The sequence below is a fragment of the Malurus melanocephalus genome, unplaced genomic scaffold, assembly GCF_030028575.1.
Source record: "Malurus melanocephalus ecotype Western Australia unplaced genomic scaffold, MMel_1.1 scaffold_153, whole genome shotgun sequence".
NCBI classification, from domain to species: domain Eukaryota; kingdom Metazoa; phylum Chordata; class Aves; order Passeriformes; family Maluridae; genus Malurus; species Malurus melanocephalus.
In genome coordinates, this window is record NW_026623385.1 from 1,217,505 (window position 1) to 1,236,102 (window position 18,598).

At 35.0% G+C, this 18,598-nt stretch overlaps 1 protein-coding gene across 2 annotated transcripts in view; it reads right to left on the bottom strand.

The window, feature by feature from the left end:
* The window catches only part of NCAM2 (neural cell adhesion molecule 2), a 132,438-nt gene that overhangs the window by 89,442 nt on the left and 24,398 nt on the right, over positions 1-18,598 (bottom strand). For both annotated transcript variants that reach the window (XM_057371676.1, XM_057371677.1), the window contains exon 9: positions 12,625-12,770. In XM_057371676.1, coding sequence (XP_057227659.1) covers positions 12,625-12,770 — 146 coding nt within the window. The remainder of the gene's footprint in view (positions 1-12,624; positions 12,771-18,598) is intronic.

An 18,598-nucleotide genomic window follows, 5' to 3' on the forward strand; every position in this document is an offset into this window, starting at 1 on the left:
AATATTCCTACTTCTCATGTGTAGTTAAACACAAATGATTCCTATACTAATCCAAAAATGAGAGCTTTTATGTAATTTGAGATTGGTGCTACATGTTCTGTAGAAGTAAATGTACGTTCTCGGATTTGATAAAATTCTTGTCATACTGTGCACGCTACTCTACTCTTTGACTTCTGTCATGCTCTCACTTCCTGAATGTCTCACATGATTGTAGTTCCACTTGTGAATATACCCAAAGGCTGATGTTGACCTGACCAGTCTGGGTACAGCTTCAAAGCCACGAACCAGAGCTCCCAAGGAGGTACCAGAACARTAACTCTGTATTTCAAGGGTTCCACATGCAGAGAGAATGGGGATGTGATGAGACAAAACCATCCACAAGGACACAAGGACAGCTTTTGGAACAGAATAAATTATTCAGGTACCATGGAGCGCTCAATCTGCAAAATTCCACTGCCATTTTAGAAAAAATCAGTGTAATTTTTCAGGAGGGGAGAGTTAGCWRATTATRAAGCTCAKAAATTGTCMTTWKTTTKCAAGCTGTAGAAAGGTGTGCTTGGSCAGAYGTGGATGGTGTGGTTTGAGTGGATGAGTTTGATTTATCARCCAATGCTCCAACTCCCACTAAGGAAATGTAGAACCAAATGAGATCAAGTTGTAGGGCTGCCAAAACTTGCATTTTCAGTTGGCTGAAAGCAAGAATGGAAGGTAAGAACATTTGCAGAAATGGGTGACTCATTTGTAGCTGGATTTTAGTAATATTGCTTGGATGGTTAGAGCATCTGACTTTCCTCCTAGAAGCTTTACCATTTGGCTGTCAAAGTACTCCTTCAACCCCTGAAGTCCAAGTGCAAAACTGCAAGCAAAAAAATCCCTTCATTTAAAATCCAGACAAGTTGAAATACCTTTATTTATTTTTCTTCTRATGTTTAAATCTTATTAATGAGCTAAGTGCCATCACTGTTGGTAGTTAATATGCTACGGGTTAGTTTTGTCTGTCAAATATTTAACAAATATGTCTTCCGATACCTTGTGTACTTTAGTATTATTTCAGATGTACACTGCATATTGTAACCACAGAAAAGATGAAGAGGTAGTGGCTTCAAGTAAGTTTTCTTTCTTTTTGTTTCTTTTCTTTTGCAAAACATGGAGTAACATACTAAAGAACAGTCACTGTAGGAACACGTAACTTGAGTAAAAGTTGCAGGTATTTTAAATTTCCTCCAAAGGATCTGTTTCAGATGAACACAATCGAAGATCCTCAYATTGCAGGAGGGAAGGATTGAAAAAAATCCTAGTTCTTCCTTCTTTGGATCAAATTGTTWAAAATTGCCAGCTCATTATGTTGTCTTGGTCATGTTTTCAGTACACATCACTGAATTTTCATGGAGAAAACAAATACTGATTTACACAATCATCTTTGGAATTTCAGAAATAACAATTTTTTAAGGAAGATTTCTGATTTCAGGCTGTGTTCACATCCACATGAGAGATAACTGGAGGTCACATACTTCAGGCTGATGCTTCTCATATGTCAGCTTTAAGCAAATCCTAATTGCCCATGAAAATGTTTCTTGAAGCARCATGAAAGATAAGAACTTCTGCAACCTGGCACACTGATACTAAATGATGATAAAATTCCAGAAGTCTATTAAATGTATGTGACCAGCAATTCCTAGTCTGAAAATCTACCTTTGATGATGAGAGAAAGGGCTGTTAGTCACAACAGCCATCATCGTGTAGAAGCTGATGGAAGCTCCCTTCTGGATTATGGATGGTATATTCACAATATTTCCCATTCTCTTCAGGTAAATGTATTCTATCCATGCACCTGTTGGAGACAGCAGAAAATTCCAGAGTATTGCTATGTGCATATGCCTTAATGTCCAGTGAATCAGAAAAATGCTACAGCAGTGTCTTGGACTTCAGTGATTTTTATAGGAGACCTTGTGAAGTTTTAAAACTTCAGCTTGTTAATTACACATGTCAGCATGCTGCAAATTCCTGAATTTCTAGGAATTTGTTTTTCCACAAAGAAGAAACTATTGAAGAACCTATTGTTTGTAGATCTATAGGGTAACACCAGGGAAGTCACAAGAAAACCTGATGCTGAAGAAAAAAAAAAAAAAAACAAAAACCCACTTGTTTTGATTTGCTGTTCAGCTGCAGACAGAGCAGTTATTTTTATAGAATTCAGATTGTAAATGGCAGCAGGCTCTATGGAGGTTGTTAGCAGCATGTACAATCTCAGGAAAAAAAATGTGTTCTTGAATGCTTCATACAACTTTTAGAAATTATGAACTGATATTTCATTGATTCACGCTGGCATTTCTTTCAAACTTAAAACTCATTACTCAAAGAGATGACATGTGAAATCCTGACACCAAACACTTATTAAGACATGAAATGGAAAACTGAACTTCTTTCCTTCATTGGTTTTTACTCAATAATGAATATGTAAGAAAAATATCTAGGAGAAAAAATGATGAGCAGCCATTCAAGATTATTTCTGCTAAGATGCAAATCCTAGATGTAAATCACAAATCTTAACGATGCAAATCACAAGAAAGAAATGGTTGACGATTCTTAATGGCAAAAATATTAGCTTCACATGAAATGAACTTGTAGAGTAGAACAAGCAGTAGTGTCGACCATGATAAATAACWATAGTAATCACAAATGAGTGTTTATAAGTATAGGAGAAATACTACAACTCTAATAATTACATATGAACTTTGAAATTAGAAGTTCTGTTTCACTCATAAATATTGTATTCAATATTTTCTTCCTAATAATTTTGCTGATATGAATCTATTCCAACACTGCTATGATGCCATTAAAATACATGACTCAAATGGATTCAGGTCAGCAAAATTCTCCTTGAACTTTTAAGTCCAATTGTTGTTATGCAATACAGACCTCTCATACACCAGCCACTAAAAAATAAATATTTTACTGTATAATATCATGGTTTAGACAAACAAATCTTACTGTAACTTGGGAYTGGGCATGGCAGTAAGTTTAGTGATCAGCAAGTAAAAAATGGRGAAAAAAGTAAAAAGGAAAGAAAYCMAAGAAACTTGTGGCTGGACACTCATGAGGACAAAACATGTAAACTTACTGCATTACAAAATTGACAAAAATTACTTGAAACTGACCCAAGGCTGAGTGATGAATTGCAATCCTTTCCTACTTTTTATTTTTTTTTTAAAAGCATTACACAAGTGTCTGGGTGATTATAACAAGGAAAGGAAAACTAGGAAGCTTTCGTATAATAATTATAGCGTTATGTCGTGCCCCCCCTTTTTTTTACTTAGATAGATTGAATCAAAATGTTCAAGTCATTGAAACTGAAAGAAGAATAATTGCTTGTTTTTTGTTTTGGTTTTTTTTTTTTTAAACTGATATTACTTCAACTGATTCTTACGTATATACAGGTTGTATACTCCTGCCGATGATACTCTGCTGTAATATATGACAGCCTTTAAAATTACTACTGCTGCAAGAATTTCAAACAGAGCTTAACTCATGTATATATACATTCATTTCATTTTCACAGAATTCATATTCAAATCATGACAAGAGTCTAACTTTCACTGCAGGGATAACTGATGTAGCAAGGGCAGGCAGAAAAAAAGAGAGCAAAGAGAAGAAAAAAAAAAAAAAAAAGCAAATTACAAATTGAGTTTCTGGTTTGTTCGGTAGCTGTATATATCTTGAGATCCTTCCTAGCCTACTGTAAAGTTGATGTATATTTCATTGAAATTATTATGGCTAGACAGCAGATAGGAAGTCTGWCTGGAAACTGGGATGAGACGGAGACCTTAGCGGAAGGAAAGTCACCAAAAGCCAGAAACGCACAACTTAAGTCACAGGGAGAAGGGAATTGTCAGCAGGACAGATCCTGACCTCACAGATCAAGAAGTCTTTGCTCACAAACCCTGATAATTCGGGAGAGCTTTTTGCARCTGAAGAAACAAAAGGAAATTACTGCAGTAGCAAGCAAAGTGGAGAAAGTGAGCTAACCTGGGCATAACCAAAAGGGCATTTGTTTTCAAGTAATTTTATTTAAATGGTGTCCAGTACAGTTTCTCTGCTTGCATTTCTAAATTTATTTACAAATATGGATATAAATAAAGGATTATGCTGGATATATCAGCTAAATTGGATGTGTGCTATTAAGAAAAAAGTCATGCTACTGGAGTTTGAAATAAGTCAGAAAGCGGAGATTGCAACATGGCTGTACAAGCACCCATATGTCCTTCTCCTGGGGAAAGTCTCATTGAGAAACAAAACCTTTAAATCAGTCTATTGCTTATTTTCAGGCAGCTTACAGGATACCTGACTCAGATGCACAYATTAGGAAACCAAATATATTATTAAATTATCAGAAGTTATGTATTACACATCACTGAAGAAACAGATCTGTAACAACACATTAACTGAAGAGACTGTGGATAAATTAATGACATCTGAAATATTAGTCATTGCTCTAGAATTCTCTGGTATGCAGGTAAATTGGGAGRGAAGACGGGGATCCAAAGGAAAGCAATTGGTTTCTGTGAGAAGAAGAAGAGGAAAAGGAGGAGTGAGGCAAGAAAATGTGGCAAAATTTGGCCGAGATGTGGGGCAGCAAAGGGCTTCTTAGTGGGCTATGGGTAGTGCTGAGTTTTCTTTTTCTTTGTGCAGCTACTTTGTACCAACRCCTTGTCAGAGAGATAAAAGTACCAATAAAATTGACTAAAAAGAAATTCACTAAGGATGTTTCATCAGAAAAAAAGGGCCAAAGCAAAACACCAAAACACATGTAATTAATATTTTGGCATTTGCTACAAGATTAATGCTGCACCGTTTAATGTCTTACAACCACACAATTCATTTTTGAAAAATGTTATGTTATAGGTAATAAAGACAGAAAGATTAATCTATTTTTATGAATCTATATATTTTCATATGGAATTTGGAAGTATTTTTTAGCATAATTATGGCATATTTGTGAAACACTGTGACCTGTGAGTTTAAAAATTCTTAGAGAATGTTCATAAACCTGAAAGTTATCAGAGGTCTTAATTTTAAATGCATATGGTGTTGATTTAGGGTAAAATAGCAAAACTTGCATCACAGAATAGATTGATATAGTTCTGGTGTTATGGAAATCACTCTGAATCTGTGACAAGAAAGCATTGATAACTGCAGTCTCAGTAACACCACCTGTTCCATACTGCAAATATTATGCYTGTCTAATCAAAATACCTTCTAATTCTACTTTATTATTATTTGTCCCTACATTTAAAAGCTCTAAATGAAGTCACTGTCATTTCTGATGAGTTTTSTATTAATTTGCACATTTCCTAAATTTAGACACAAAATACACTCTGTTCAACAGACCATAACACCAAGTGGGACTTCTAAATGTAATTGTAAAATGATATTTATTCAGTTTGGAACTCTAAATATTCACAAAACTGCATTCTTAATGGAATGTCTATATTAATAGACAAAATATTCACAAGACTGCATGTCTTAATGGAATGTCTAAACTAATGTCTATATTAAATACCTGCTTTCATGTATTATTTTAAGAGGAAAAGTATTTATACARTACTATATTAACTCAATCAACTTCTACCGAGTAATATAACCCTGAGGATTTTTWATGTTATGTATCAACTACCTATAGGATAAATTAAAGTATGTTAGATGATCATCTTGCAGTAAAGATTTCCACATGCTATTAAATAATTGAGTTTTGTCATAAATGTCACGACTTCATTTGTACAAGCAGGAATTTATAGAAATCATCTCATTGCTAATAACATTACTTATGCAACACTTAGAAATTTTAATAACACAGGTTGAACTTATGCATAGATGGGAGTTCTTTTGACCATGAATCAAAACTCAGACCTATTGCCCATTCATGCAGTCCTAAGAAATATCGTTTGCTGAATTTCAGAAGCTATCAATAAGGGATGGTGCAAAGTCTCTTCACTTTTCCCAATGTACAGAAAACAGACTTTTGTTTTATGCTGTAGGTGATGTCTCACAGCCTCCTAACCAGCCAGACATTCACTGGTACATCACTGTCATGTTAAAGTATAATTTCATTGTGTTTGAAATCTGAGAACTGGTATTAGTAGGAAAAACAGTCTACATGGACAGATTGCAAAGTGAGATGTGACAGGAAAATGTAGGCGGTTTTATAAGCATATTAAGGACACTGATAAATTATCAACAACTAATTACTTCACAGAGTTTAGATTTTGAAAAAAACAACGGATTAAAAAGCTGAATACAGGCCATTTGCTTTCACCCTGGCTTTGTMAAAAGTTGGAAGACCTTAAATTCCCCTAATGTATACAGGTACTAAAATTGCCTTTCAGGTCAGGAAAACTGCTGACAGATTTTAATAGCATAAAGTTTCTGCCAGCCTTGCACTTCTGATTGTGCCATTGATTGTGCTCGCTCCCAGGGTAGGGASTATGGAGAAAATGCTACATTTCTTAAGTCTCTGGAGAATGTCCTCTAATATATTAGTGAATAATGATTCCAGCTGACTCCAGGCTATAAACTATGGATGTATGACCCAGTGTATCATCAGGTGCAGAGTCTCTATTTCACCAGACAAGTTAGAGCTATTTGGAAGTTCTTAAACCATTAGCAGATAACACAATTGATACTTAGGCTGAAGCTCATGAGAAGACCTTTTCTATTGTAGAAGACATGAATGAATATTCCAGCTCAAGTTGTACTGATATTGTAGAAAATGTTAGTCCCCAAAAAGTTCTCCGATAATTTCACTCTTCTTCAGTATAACAGACTCAGGATCATCACTGATAACTACATGGAAAAAGCTAATATTGGAAGGGAAATAAATGCCATTTCCAACCCTTTAGGATTTATTTCAACCAGTAAATGCAGCACTGCAACCCACAGAAAGTACTCAAAAAATATGTTTGGTGCATAGGCAGTACATAAGCAAATGAATTAAACGGGAGACCATTTAAAATTTTTAAATATAAATTAGATGGGAAAAAGAGTGCCCRTGTACAGAATGAATAAAAATTTTGGACTTAATTTAAGGTATCCCATTAAAGAACTGTTTAAATTAGTCATGTTCTTAAATGAATGTCTTTCCCTAGGTTGTTTAAGCTTTTAATACAGAAGAGGTATTAAATTTTACATTTTCTTGCCCTTTTGTCTCTCCTTTAAATAATCAAGAACTTTGTATCTGCTTGCTTAATTCTTTCCCAGGGGAAAGTGACCCTAAAGTTTTACTGAMAGGAAGGATGTATCAAAATGAGAGAATTCTGAGCCAGTACCAACACAGCCAGCCATCCACACAACATGAATACATCTGTCTGTGTGTATGCACAGCCACTCGGGTCTACTCTGAGTAACAGATCATTTATCTTCCATCCCAAAAGAGGAACAAATGTGAAGGGCCCTTTGGTCATGTGGGTGACATTTAGAACTGAGGTGTCAATACAAGCAATACCTCAAAATTATTACTACCTTCATTTTTTTGCTTCATTTATACATCATTGCAGTTGCTGTTACCTAAAGCAGTGTGTGGAGCTCAATGAGAACTTGATAACTTGGGAATATCCACATTGGCTCACAGCTTTCCTGCTYCCTCAGGTCACCCAGGAAAGCTGTTCTTTTCTTTCTAACTGAATGCAATCCTACTCCTCCAAAACCAATYGTCTTGCTCGAATACTTTAGTGTAACAGACCCTCCCAAACCTGCACATTCTACTTTTAGTGCCCTCTAGTTACTGAAGAGTTCATCCCAACTCCATATTAATTAGCGGAATGTGCCACAAAGACAATGAAGGAATATCAAAATGTGTTCAGATTTCCATGGATCATAGGGCTCCTGAGTTTCTACCATTCAGTGCACATATTTGGCCCTTTATTTGCTTACATCAAATATAATATAAATCTCTGTATTCTCAACAGCACTAATTACCTAACATCTAAGTGACCCTGTTGGTCAAGTTCATTTATGTTCTTCCAGTCACAATATTCTTGCTCTTTAATTTCGTACACTTAATATGTGAAGCCCACTAAAATTCATTGTCAGCTTAAAAACAAAATAGAACAGAATTTTGATGCCTGATTGAATTGTTTGCAGAGTGTTTCAATTGCATAATCAAACACACCTGCAGCTGGCTACATGAAATTGTTCTGGCTTGCAGGCCTGTGCCTATAATGCAACAACAAAAATATTCTATGATATTGTAAGTAGAAGCTTTTCACACAATATGTAGGTGAAGCAGGTTAGAACAATTTTCTCCAAAGAGACTGGCCTCATACATTTTCCAGCAATTCAAAGGAGAATTATTTACAAAGAGCAGGATTTGTACAGCTCAAAAAAAAATAAAGATATCTATTGGAATCAATTAAAATACTCTAGATACATCTGTATYTTCAGTGATTCATTTGAAATAAAGCCCTGATCCTTGGTGAACAAGAATTTAACAGGGCTGTCATTACTGTTTCAAAAGAAAGACAGCATATTTCACTGACACTGTAATACTGCTTCCTCTTGTGCAGTGACAAACAACATAAACAGGGAGTAAAAAAAAAATGAGATCCTTTTTATTAACAGTTGTAATAGCTGAAGTGGAGTTAACAGGCTTCAGAAAAAAATAGATTTGACCTTTCAAAGAAAAAGATTACCTTTGCCTATTGCCTGATCATGAAAATTATGGAAAACTCTACAAGTGACAAATAGTTATGATTTGCATGATAATACATGATGAATTCAAACTTGGAAAATAACTTAATGATTGGTCTGAATTCTGCAATATTTAGAAACTATGTCACAGGAAGTTCCACAAGGAGAACCAGGTTATTATTGTAATTGAAGAAAGCAGAATTCAAACTGTTTCTAATTATTTCTGCAGTGTTCATTATAAAATTAAAAACCACAGATTTTTTTTTATTTTTTTTTTAATTTGTGGGTACAGGGAGAATGGTAGAAGGTATTTCAGAGATATTCAGTGAATCTGCATCAAAAAGAATACAAAGTACAGTAAAAAACAGAGTCTAAAACCCCATCTTAAATCCAAAACACAAGTTGCAACTGGGACCTCTCTGCATTGGCTCCTTTCATTCATTTTATGTGTTTAGGTCATAAATTCCTCAGGGTATGCAGCATATGCCTCTTTGGACACATACTGCATACAGTGGAGCCACTGTCTGATATCAAACCCCATCTGTTATGGTAATTTGTATTCCAAACCAAGGCTTGAAATGGTAATTACAAACAACGTTGATCAGCATTCATATTTCTGCTAGAATTAGATGCTACGAAAGTGGGGCATTAAACTCTGCCCTCACACTCCTGCAGCATTCCCAGGAATAAGTGACAATTTTGTCTCAGGGATCAGGATGTGCTGTCCTTCAGGGCTGTGTGCAAATATGTAGGTGCATGTCCAAAATCCATCTCATAACTGATTATGCCAAATCAAATCCAATCACTATCTTTCCTCCTGTTCTAAAAAAAGCAACCCTTCTCCTGCCTCCTCCTTTTCCTGGGAAAAGGGCCAGGCCTGCTGGATGCACAGTGATCTGCGGGAATGTGCCATTTCCAATCCCAGCTGAAAGGGACACGGCCAGGTTGGCACATTAACRTGAGGACAGGCGGTGCTGGGAGCTGGGCACTGGCAGGGCAGAGGCAGAGAGCTTAAGCTCCACACTGAACAGGAGACAAAGCTGTGGCCTTGGGCTGAGCCTCCATTTCCATTTTTACACCTCTAATGGTGAATCAAACGCCTTCCATCACACACTGCCATCCATTTACTCAGCCTTACCCATYCCCATGCATTTATGGGCTATACACACACAGAAAATCATCTGATGTAGGCTCCTGGAAAACTTTTCATTTAACTTTCAAGAGAAGTCAGAAGAAAGGGAAAGACCCCTTTATTTCAAATTCTCAGTGAAAGAGAGGGACCACACAAWGTGTGGTAGATTGTTCTAAAAGCTAAATGATAAAAGGAGAGAGGAAAAGGCTTCTTTGCTTCTGGTTTGAACTCACTTGGCTTCAACTTTCAAATACACACTTCTGATGTACTGAAAACCCTTTATCAAAGCTGTATTTTCCAAAGAGATAATTATAGAGCTCATACTCATTAATATTATCCTCCTTAAGCCCAGCTGGTTTACTTCTTTGATCTATGACTTTGGTGCATATTTTCCATTCTTTTGGACACAAWAATTTCAAAACTCAGGAAAACCTATGTCCCAGTTCTCAGATCTATCATTGTAAAGAATACATTTTGAATCCATGCAGGCTGAGAACAGTCTCAAGTTCAGCAGACTTCGTTACCCACATGAGGTATGTTCACATTTTAGCAAAATAAGAACCATATAATTGAGGAGCTACATACTAAAATTAATATAAGTAAAATTTTAAAAAGTAAGAACAGCATTTTCTGCATTCTTTTAATGCTCATCATGTTAATATTATCGCCTGAGTAGTTCGTCCATTTCCTGTAGAAAAAAAATCATCCCCTAAAGATACTTTTAATTCAACAGAACTAAAACTGCACTGATTAATAATGTGCAGTCTATATCAAGAAAAAGCTGGTCAAGAAATTCAAAATATGAATCCCTTGTATAGCGATGATAATTTTTTTTTATTTTATGAATAATTTATGTCATTGCAYGAYAGGATATTACTTTAAAAGTTGTCAYGTATAAGTAATATTTTCAATTTAAGATTATGTTCTATGTTTAACATAACATTGCTCTATCTCAATTTCTTCAATTCATCTTTTCCTTCTCTTTCTCTGTGCAAAACATTKCTGTATTATTTAACAATTATTCAATAATTTAATCGCTGCCAGTTTTGTTCCCTATTCACCTAATTTGGTAGGAGAGCACAAGCCAAGCCTTTGGCAGCCCAGAGCAGGAAGACCACGGGGCAAATGTAGCAGCATATTTTATGGCTCAAGAACATATTCAGTATTTCAGAACGTTTATTCAAGATTCAGCAAAATCTCTCCCATGAGCAATACAGAGAGCTCTTTCTTTGGCAAGAACAAAGGAAACCACATAACTGTATTTATTCTCATTCTTTTTATCTTCCACATTGAGTCTGTCAGCACACCAGCAGGAAGTGAATATAGATTTTCGTTTGGTTGTCATTATTACTGAGCTGAACCACAGTTCAGAGAACACTACAGCCACACGTCTGGACAGTTTAACCACCTGCAGCTGCAATTAAGAATGTAAGACTGTCCTATATAARCACTGCATAAATTTCAGGTTTCAGYTKCACCAATATTTTTGAGCTTYCTTCTGCTATTTTCTCTCATTTTCAGTATCTTATATAGAAATCTATTTTGGGAACATTTCAAACATAAGTGAGAGGCAACCTTTGTAACCTTTGATCAAAGCACAGTCTTTGCGATTCAGAAAGCTGACCTTTAACTTGAAATGTTTAAGGAAGAGAGAGCCTGCTTTGTCTTAATGGAAAACTATTAGAAAAAGTAAAATATAAATACTGTTATACTGCTCCAAAGTGGAGACCACAGAACAGGAAAATGGTAGACAGAGCCTCACATAAACTGCCTCAAKTCTAGGAAAGGTCAAGTCAGAGACTAGACCAGACCAGACATTCCCCTTTAGAACACAGATAATGGAAGTACATAATTCCTTTATATACCACAATTCCCTATAAACTGACTTATTATGTATCTAAGTCCCTTCATGGCATGATTGCTATATAGGTTTCCAACTGTGTTTGTTTTTTAAGCAGCAGCTATGAACRTGCAAGAAGAAGGTGTTTTGCTACYTGATTATCTGGAGTAAAAACMGTGAATTAGTTATGCAGAAAGATGGTATCTCTTACTTTAACCACCACAGAGAAATTCTGTCGYTTGYGTCAGGAAATKAAGAAGAAAATACTSCCTCAAATACTAAAACYGAATTATTATTAAAAAGKGAAAAARRAAAAAATCACAGTAGAAGCAGCGTGCTATGAGTATGGCTGGGAGTAACATTACAACATTCCATTTTAATTTCACCATTCCACCTAATTACAGCTCTTGTTCCCACAGTAAGTGACCTTCTCCATTGTCATTCTTTTTCCACTCAACCTACTTTTGTAATGAAACATGAAAATGAGGAAACAAAATGGGAGAATAGGCTCAGTTTGCCCTCTGTGAGAGGAAAAATCTAAGGAGAGAAAAATAGGAAGAAAAAACAGAAGTGGGAAAYAACTACGAAGTGTTCACATTGTTTYATTTAAGGTATCTTTAAGCTCCACTGTATTTTGAGGATTACTGGACAGAATCCAAATACAAAGAAGAAGGGCTTTGTGTAGCCATAATGATCAAGATGAAATTGAAACCATTAGTAGGGATTATGTATGACAATTTAAGTGACAAAGACGAATTTCCTTTCAGCACTGAATTGCTTTTTTCTTTCTTTTTTCTAATTTAAAATTTAGAATCTCCATGCCTCTCTTACTGCCTTGGAAAACAGCAATTCCTTCTAATTCCACAGGAATCCAGAATTAATCTGTCTCTAAATTAGTTTTCTGCTTTCAACAAGAAGATAAGGYAGGCAATACATATTTAGATATTTTATACATTAGAGGTCGATTTACCTTGTCACCTTCAGAGAAAGTCATTCCATCAATGGCCCTTTTCCAAGTAATCTCTGGCACAGGTTCTCCTTCTGCTTCACAGATGAGGGTTGCTTTCCCATTCTCAAATGCAGTTTCATTTTTAAGTTGTATTATTTGAGGCTGCACTGTTAAAAATACAAATTGCATTACTGATCCTGTACAAAGAATCTCTAAACCCACCTTTTCTTGTTGTTAAATACCATAAGGGTGGTTTTTTGTTTTGTTTTTTTTTGGTTTTTGTTTTTTTTTTTGTTTGTTTTTTGTTTTTTTTTTTTTTAGGATTAACCGCAATATTAAGGTTACTATCTACAAAAGCAATTAATTTTTCTGACCTCAAGCTGCACAACAACTGTTTGTGTCCCCCTAGTGACGTGGGGTCTTGGTGGCTGTATTTCTGTGTTTTTTTTTCCCTTAGGAACAAGCTGCCCAGGAGACTGTGGAGTCTCCCTCCTCAAAGAGAATCAAATCCCAGCTACACTTGTMCCGAGATGCCTGCTCTGGCTGGCTCTGGGCTAGATGGGTTCCAGAGGTGCCTTCCTGCCTCAGGCATTCTTTGATTTACAATAAACTGTGTTTGTCCTCAAATGCATATTATTCAGAAAAAAAAGAAAATAGGAATTATTACTGTTCTTTAACTTTGATTTTTAGCAATGTTTCACTGGCCTACATTAATTACAGAATTTAACAAATTCCCCAACAACAAACACATTTCACTGGTATTAACATTATGGAGAACTGAAGAGTCCTCTGATACAAAGGTGTTCATCCTTACTTACCAAGTAAACCAACGGTAAGATACATTTTAAAAATTCCAGATATTGTTTACATTTTTTCAAATAATTCCACTTTATAGCCACAATTGCATAGCACCTACATCTCTCAGTCTATACTGTACATTATCAGGTTATTTATACATGCAATACAATTATTTATACATGCAATATATTATTTATACATGCAATACAATTGCTGGGTTACATGGGAATGCTTTTACATAGTGGATTTATCTGTACAAAATCACACAAGAACTCTGTAATAGCGTTATGCAGAGAATATGACTCTCTTCYATGATACTCAAACATCTTCATTAAAAATCTTTTGGTCCTATATATTACCTCATATATAATGATTAATAAGTTTCTCTGAACCTATGYCCTTCATACATTGAAGAAGACACTCATACTCCTGGAACACCTGACATGTAATCCTGTAATGAGAATATGATTCAATTTCTTTACACCCACAAGCAGTGAGTAAAATTTACATGAGTGAATCAAAATTTGGTAGACTGACTAAGACTGACTTCATCAACTTTAAGTACATTTGTTGAAAGTAATGTATTTTCTAAGTAWTTTTTCTGACTTTAGCTTTTGAGGAGGCACTACTATGGTGTACTCCATGTGAAACAGAAAATAAAGAGACGTGATCTGATTTCCAATGGGTTTACTAAAGTGTATGCTATGCAGAAGAGCAATATTGGCTTACTAGATGGATCAAAATGGGAAAAATAATCATTCAGGTTGGAATTATTGGCTGGAACCCCAGGAGGGCTTCTTGACCAACCTCCTCATCAACACAGCATCAACAGACCCTGTTCAGATCAGACTGCTCAGGGATTTGTCAAGCACTCTCTTGAAAAATGTCAAGAACAGAGACTAGACAGCCTCTCTTAGCAGCCTGTTGCAGTGTCTGGCTGTCCTGGTGAAGAATTTTTTCCTTATATCCAGTCCACTGTTTCATTTTATGACTCTCTGAGCATTGTCTCACAGATGCTACATTACGCATTATCAAGAACAATAAAAACAGGTCCAAACTTGCTCTCTCTAGGCACATCTCCTACTTCTCTTTCATCCATTCCCTCCACACAATTCTTGGTCTCACTTCTCATTCCTTTTCCCCATATTCCTTCTGCTGCTTCTCTACTGTTTGCTCACCCTTGACTATCATGAATAAACTATCGTGTGTTTACTGCATAGAGATGAGGAACAATTAGCATTTTACCTAAGAAAGCATTGAACTAATATCCTGCTTCATTAATATATCATCTATGGTGACATCATGTGCAGAAAGAAAACACCCTGAGTGATCAGAAGTCTTGAAATGTCAGATGGATTCAGATTAACTGGATGCAGAAGAAGGTTGCAAACAAATCATTACATTGGGATATCAGTTTGGCTGAGAAAATACAAAACTCCTCTGTGGTACAACAAGTGATGTCAGTGGAAAGACCCAAAAAACCCTCCGAATTTGAGATAAAAGACAATTATGTTAAATTCAAAATAGCTTCAATTATTACTTTCAGGATCACTCAAATGCCTATGAAATATTTCACCTTGACACTGCAGACCTCTATTTCTACAGCCATAWCACCTGGCTACAACATAATCTGTTCTATCCTTTCATCCCTTTGATATATCATCATACCTGGAAAAAAGGAAAGAGCTGCACCAGAAATATATATCTATATATTTTTTTCAATATATTTTAAAAGGATCATACATAGTATTTTATGCCAGAAATTCTCAATTTTTTCTCAAAACCTCAAAATTAATAATTATGTGATTTCCATCAAAATGAGTTCCCCATCTAGACAACGTGCCAAACAATAAAATTTGATCAAGATGATGCATGTTCCAAAACACATAAATAATTCTTAACCTCAGATTTTTCCTAAATTTCTTTAAKACCTTCTTCAAATCACTACAGGACTAAAAGTTTTAGTTTGACATTTTAGACAAGAGTAGCTGACATTTAAAGGAATAAGCATGATTAATCATCAAATATATCTAGCTGACAGTTATTACTTGGAAAAAAAAAGAGCTCATATGGGGGATATTATTTAATTGCTTCATTTTTGTAGGTCACAAGTCATAACTTACTATTGACTAGAAGTTTTTACACTGTTTGAACACTTTTCAATGACATTTTAAATGTTGGAAAATATTACAATACATTTGTGTATACGTAAATAAAACTATTTGAAAATGCCAAGACTAGTATTGACAGAAATACTGAAACAGTTATTTCCCCCCGCCCTCTCACCTCCATATTTTTAACTGGTCTTTCTAAATTGATAAGGTCATTCTCAAACTGAATTGGTATTTGCTCGCAGTATTCTAGAAACTGTGAAGCAAATAAAAATACAGAGTTTTGGAATGCAAATTCAGGAAGTTTTCAGGTTTTCACTGTTTTCTTCAGTCAAAAATACTGCAATCTATTTGTTGTGATGTACTATAGACATTTGTAAACTAAATGACCTGGCTGAAATAAAAGAATGTTTGAATACAAAAAGGAGCTAAGCTTCATTAAAATTATTTAAGATAAGGAATTGCTTATTACTAGACATTGTAAAATACAAACAGTGATGCTGCCAAAGAAGCAAATAATATAAACTGGTTAGAAAGTTTGTTTTCTGAGCCARGAAGGTTGGTTTTAAGTTCTCCAACACTTCCTCAATACAGAAGTTTCTTTCAGATTCTGTCCTTGGACTATTCTGGATTTGTCTCATTGCTGTACACATACAGCCTCCCTGAAAACTTCCAATGAACATGGAYAGCAATCTGAGGATTTTGCTTACAATTAATTTCTTGGCAAAGATACACAATTTGCTCAATTCACAGAGTTCTACCCATACCTTTAACAAAAGAGTTTCATCAGACCTGGGAAGTAACATGCACATAAATCTTGAGATTTATCTGTTTATGCCTCATCAAAAGAATTACTTTAATCCTTTTGATATTGACAGAAACATGTTTGTCCTGGTGAGAGGCCTAGTGCATGYCTGTAGAGCTGCCTGATTAATCTCTTGATTAATGGATCACAGGTGGAAGCCCACCTTCCTGCTGTCCTCCTGCACAGACACATTCGAATCAGGCTGCAAAACTGCAACCCTGTACTCCTGGAATCTCCTGGCACAATCTGAAATTAGCTACCAAGATAGAGCCCAACATGGAAATAYCTAAGAGATTACAGAAATTTGATTCCTTTCATGATAAGGATTCACACTCATACCACTATGAAATGCTGACTGGATTTAGTCTACTGTGAACCTTCAGATTGTGCTATTGAAACCTGGTAAAATTCCATTACTACTTCACACTTGAAGACTGTGACCAGTCTTCTGGGACAACTGTCATCACTGCCGTTACCGATTGGATCTTTTTTTTTTTTGTTTTAAAAAGTAGAAGAATGGCRAAAAGGTAAAGAAATAAGAAGGAGGAAGAAGGAATGCAGAAAACATATGAATGTTTAATAGTGCTTCTTTAACTGATAACTTGTACTTTGTGAAGCTGCTGTTGGTGAACTTCCCAATATCTGGGATGAGCACACACAGATAGTTTCATATAGAGATCCATGGGATATCAAGGACTTTGCATGAAGGGCTTCCATATATGYGTAGAAAAGCATCTCAGGACAAACRAAACGAACCACAAAAAGCGTATCAAAACATATATTAATCTATTTACTAAGCTCAAAATAAATGTATTAGATATGCTCCAGGCACTATAAATACAAAAGGAAGGCAGCCATTAAGACTGAACATAGGGGAAAAATTTAGACAACTCACCCCAATGTCATAGGCACAATACAGCCTCTTTGCTTCCAAGATGAATGGAATTTGAGGGGCTAAATTAACCTAAAAGTTTTGCATTTGGAATACATCTAAGCATTTGGAATACATCTAAGAGGGATAAGATAAGAAGTCCAATATATTTCCTCCTATCAGGCAAATGACAAAGGAGTATATTTATAATAGCATATAATTTCTCAAATATCAATAAAAAATACATTGAACAGCTGAAAGAACTTTTCCAGTATACAACATTCAAATTRTACTGAAAAAGAAATCTAGAATATAAAAATAGTATATCCTTAAACTRTGCATTAATTACAAAGTGTCTTTTGTAATTCTTTTTGAGGTATTTCCTCATTTAATTTTCATTGAGGTCATTTGTCAAAACCCACTGAAAGGCGAATGAARTATTTTTATAGTAAAATATTACTCAGACTGCCCTCTCAATGATTATTTAGGTAAAACACCTGTATTCCAGAGAACTTCAAATTAATTTATGCTCCCTCTACATTTATATTTTTCTCTTGGTAGGAAAATAATTAAACTTAAGTGTGTGTGACATAAGTACAGAAAAGATAATGCTTGTTGAAAACCTCAAATCCAAGTATCATCAAATTGTAAAATCAAGCATTTGAGTGATAAAGAAGTAGAAATAAGCAACTAAAGAACAAACAAAATGAAAATCCTTGGAATATAAACAATTTTCTTATTAAGCATGAATACGTCTTTAATTAAAATGAATTTTCTTTCATTTAGTCTGATTGCATTTCTTTTTATTCTAGGATAAATAAAGATGATTGCCATCACCCTGGAGAAGGAAGGATGAAGAAATGAATGTTTAGTTTGAAAAAGTAAGATGATATATGAAGCTTCAACATACTGAATTTTATTGACTAGTCTTAAATCAACTGCTTGTTATTATGTTATTTTTGGAAATTTTTGTTGGTTTTCCCATAGCTAGTAAAGAKGTGGTATTTCATCATTGAAAACCATAATTAACACGTATTTAAACAAATATATTTATGAATATGACCAGTTACTACAGAAGAAAAGCAAACAAAAAAAATTAAATGGAATAGTATGAGTGAAAGTGATAGCTACCAAACAGAGAAAAATACAAAAAGTATTTTTAAAGAATTCAAAGATGAACACCTATGGTTTCAAGCTGTTCAGCAGGACTAAACATAAATGGTTTTGAATTAAAAAGCTTAGCACAATTTCTAAGCATTAATCTGGATKAGATATTTTAGGTAGTACTTGCTAATGACATAGAAAAAGTTGCAGCAGGTAACGTATCAAGACAGAGAGGGAAAATGGGCTTTTTCTCTCTTTTTATAACAGAGACAAAGCACTAATAGAGAAGAACTGGAGAGGGCACGG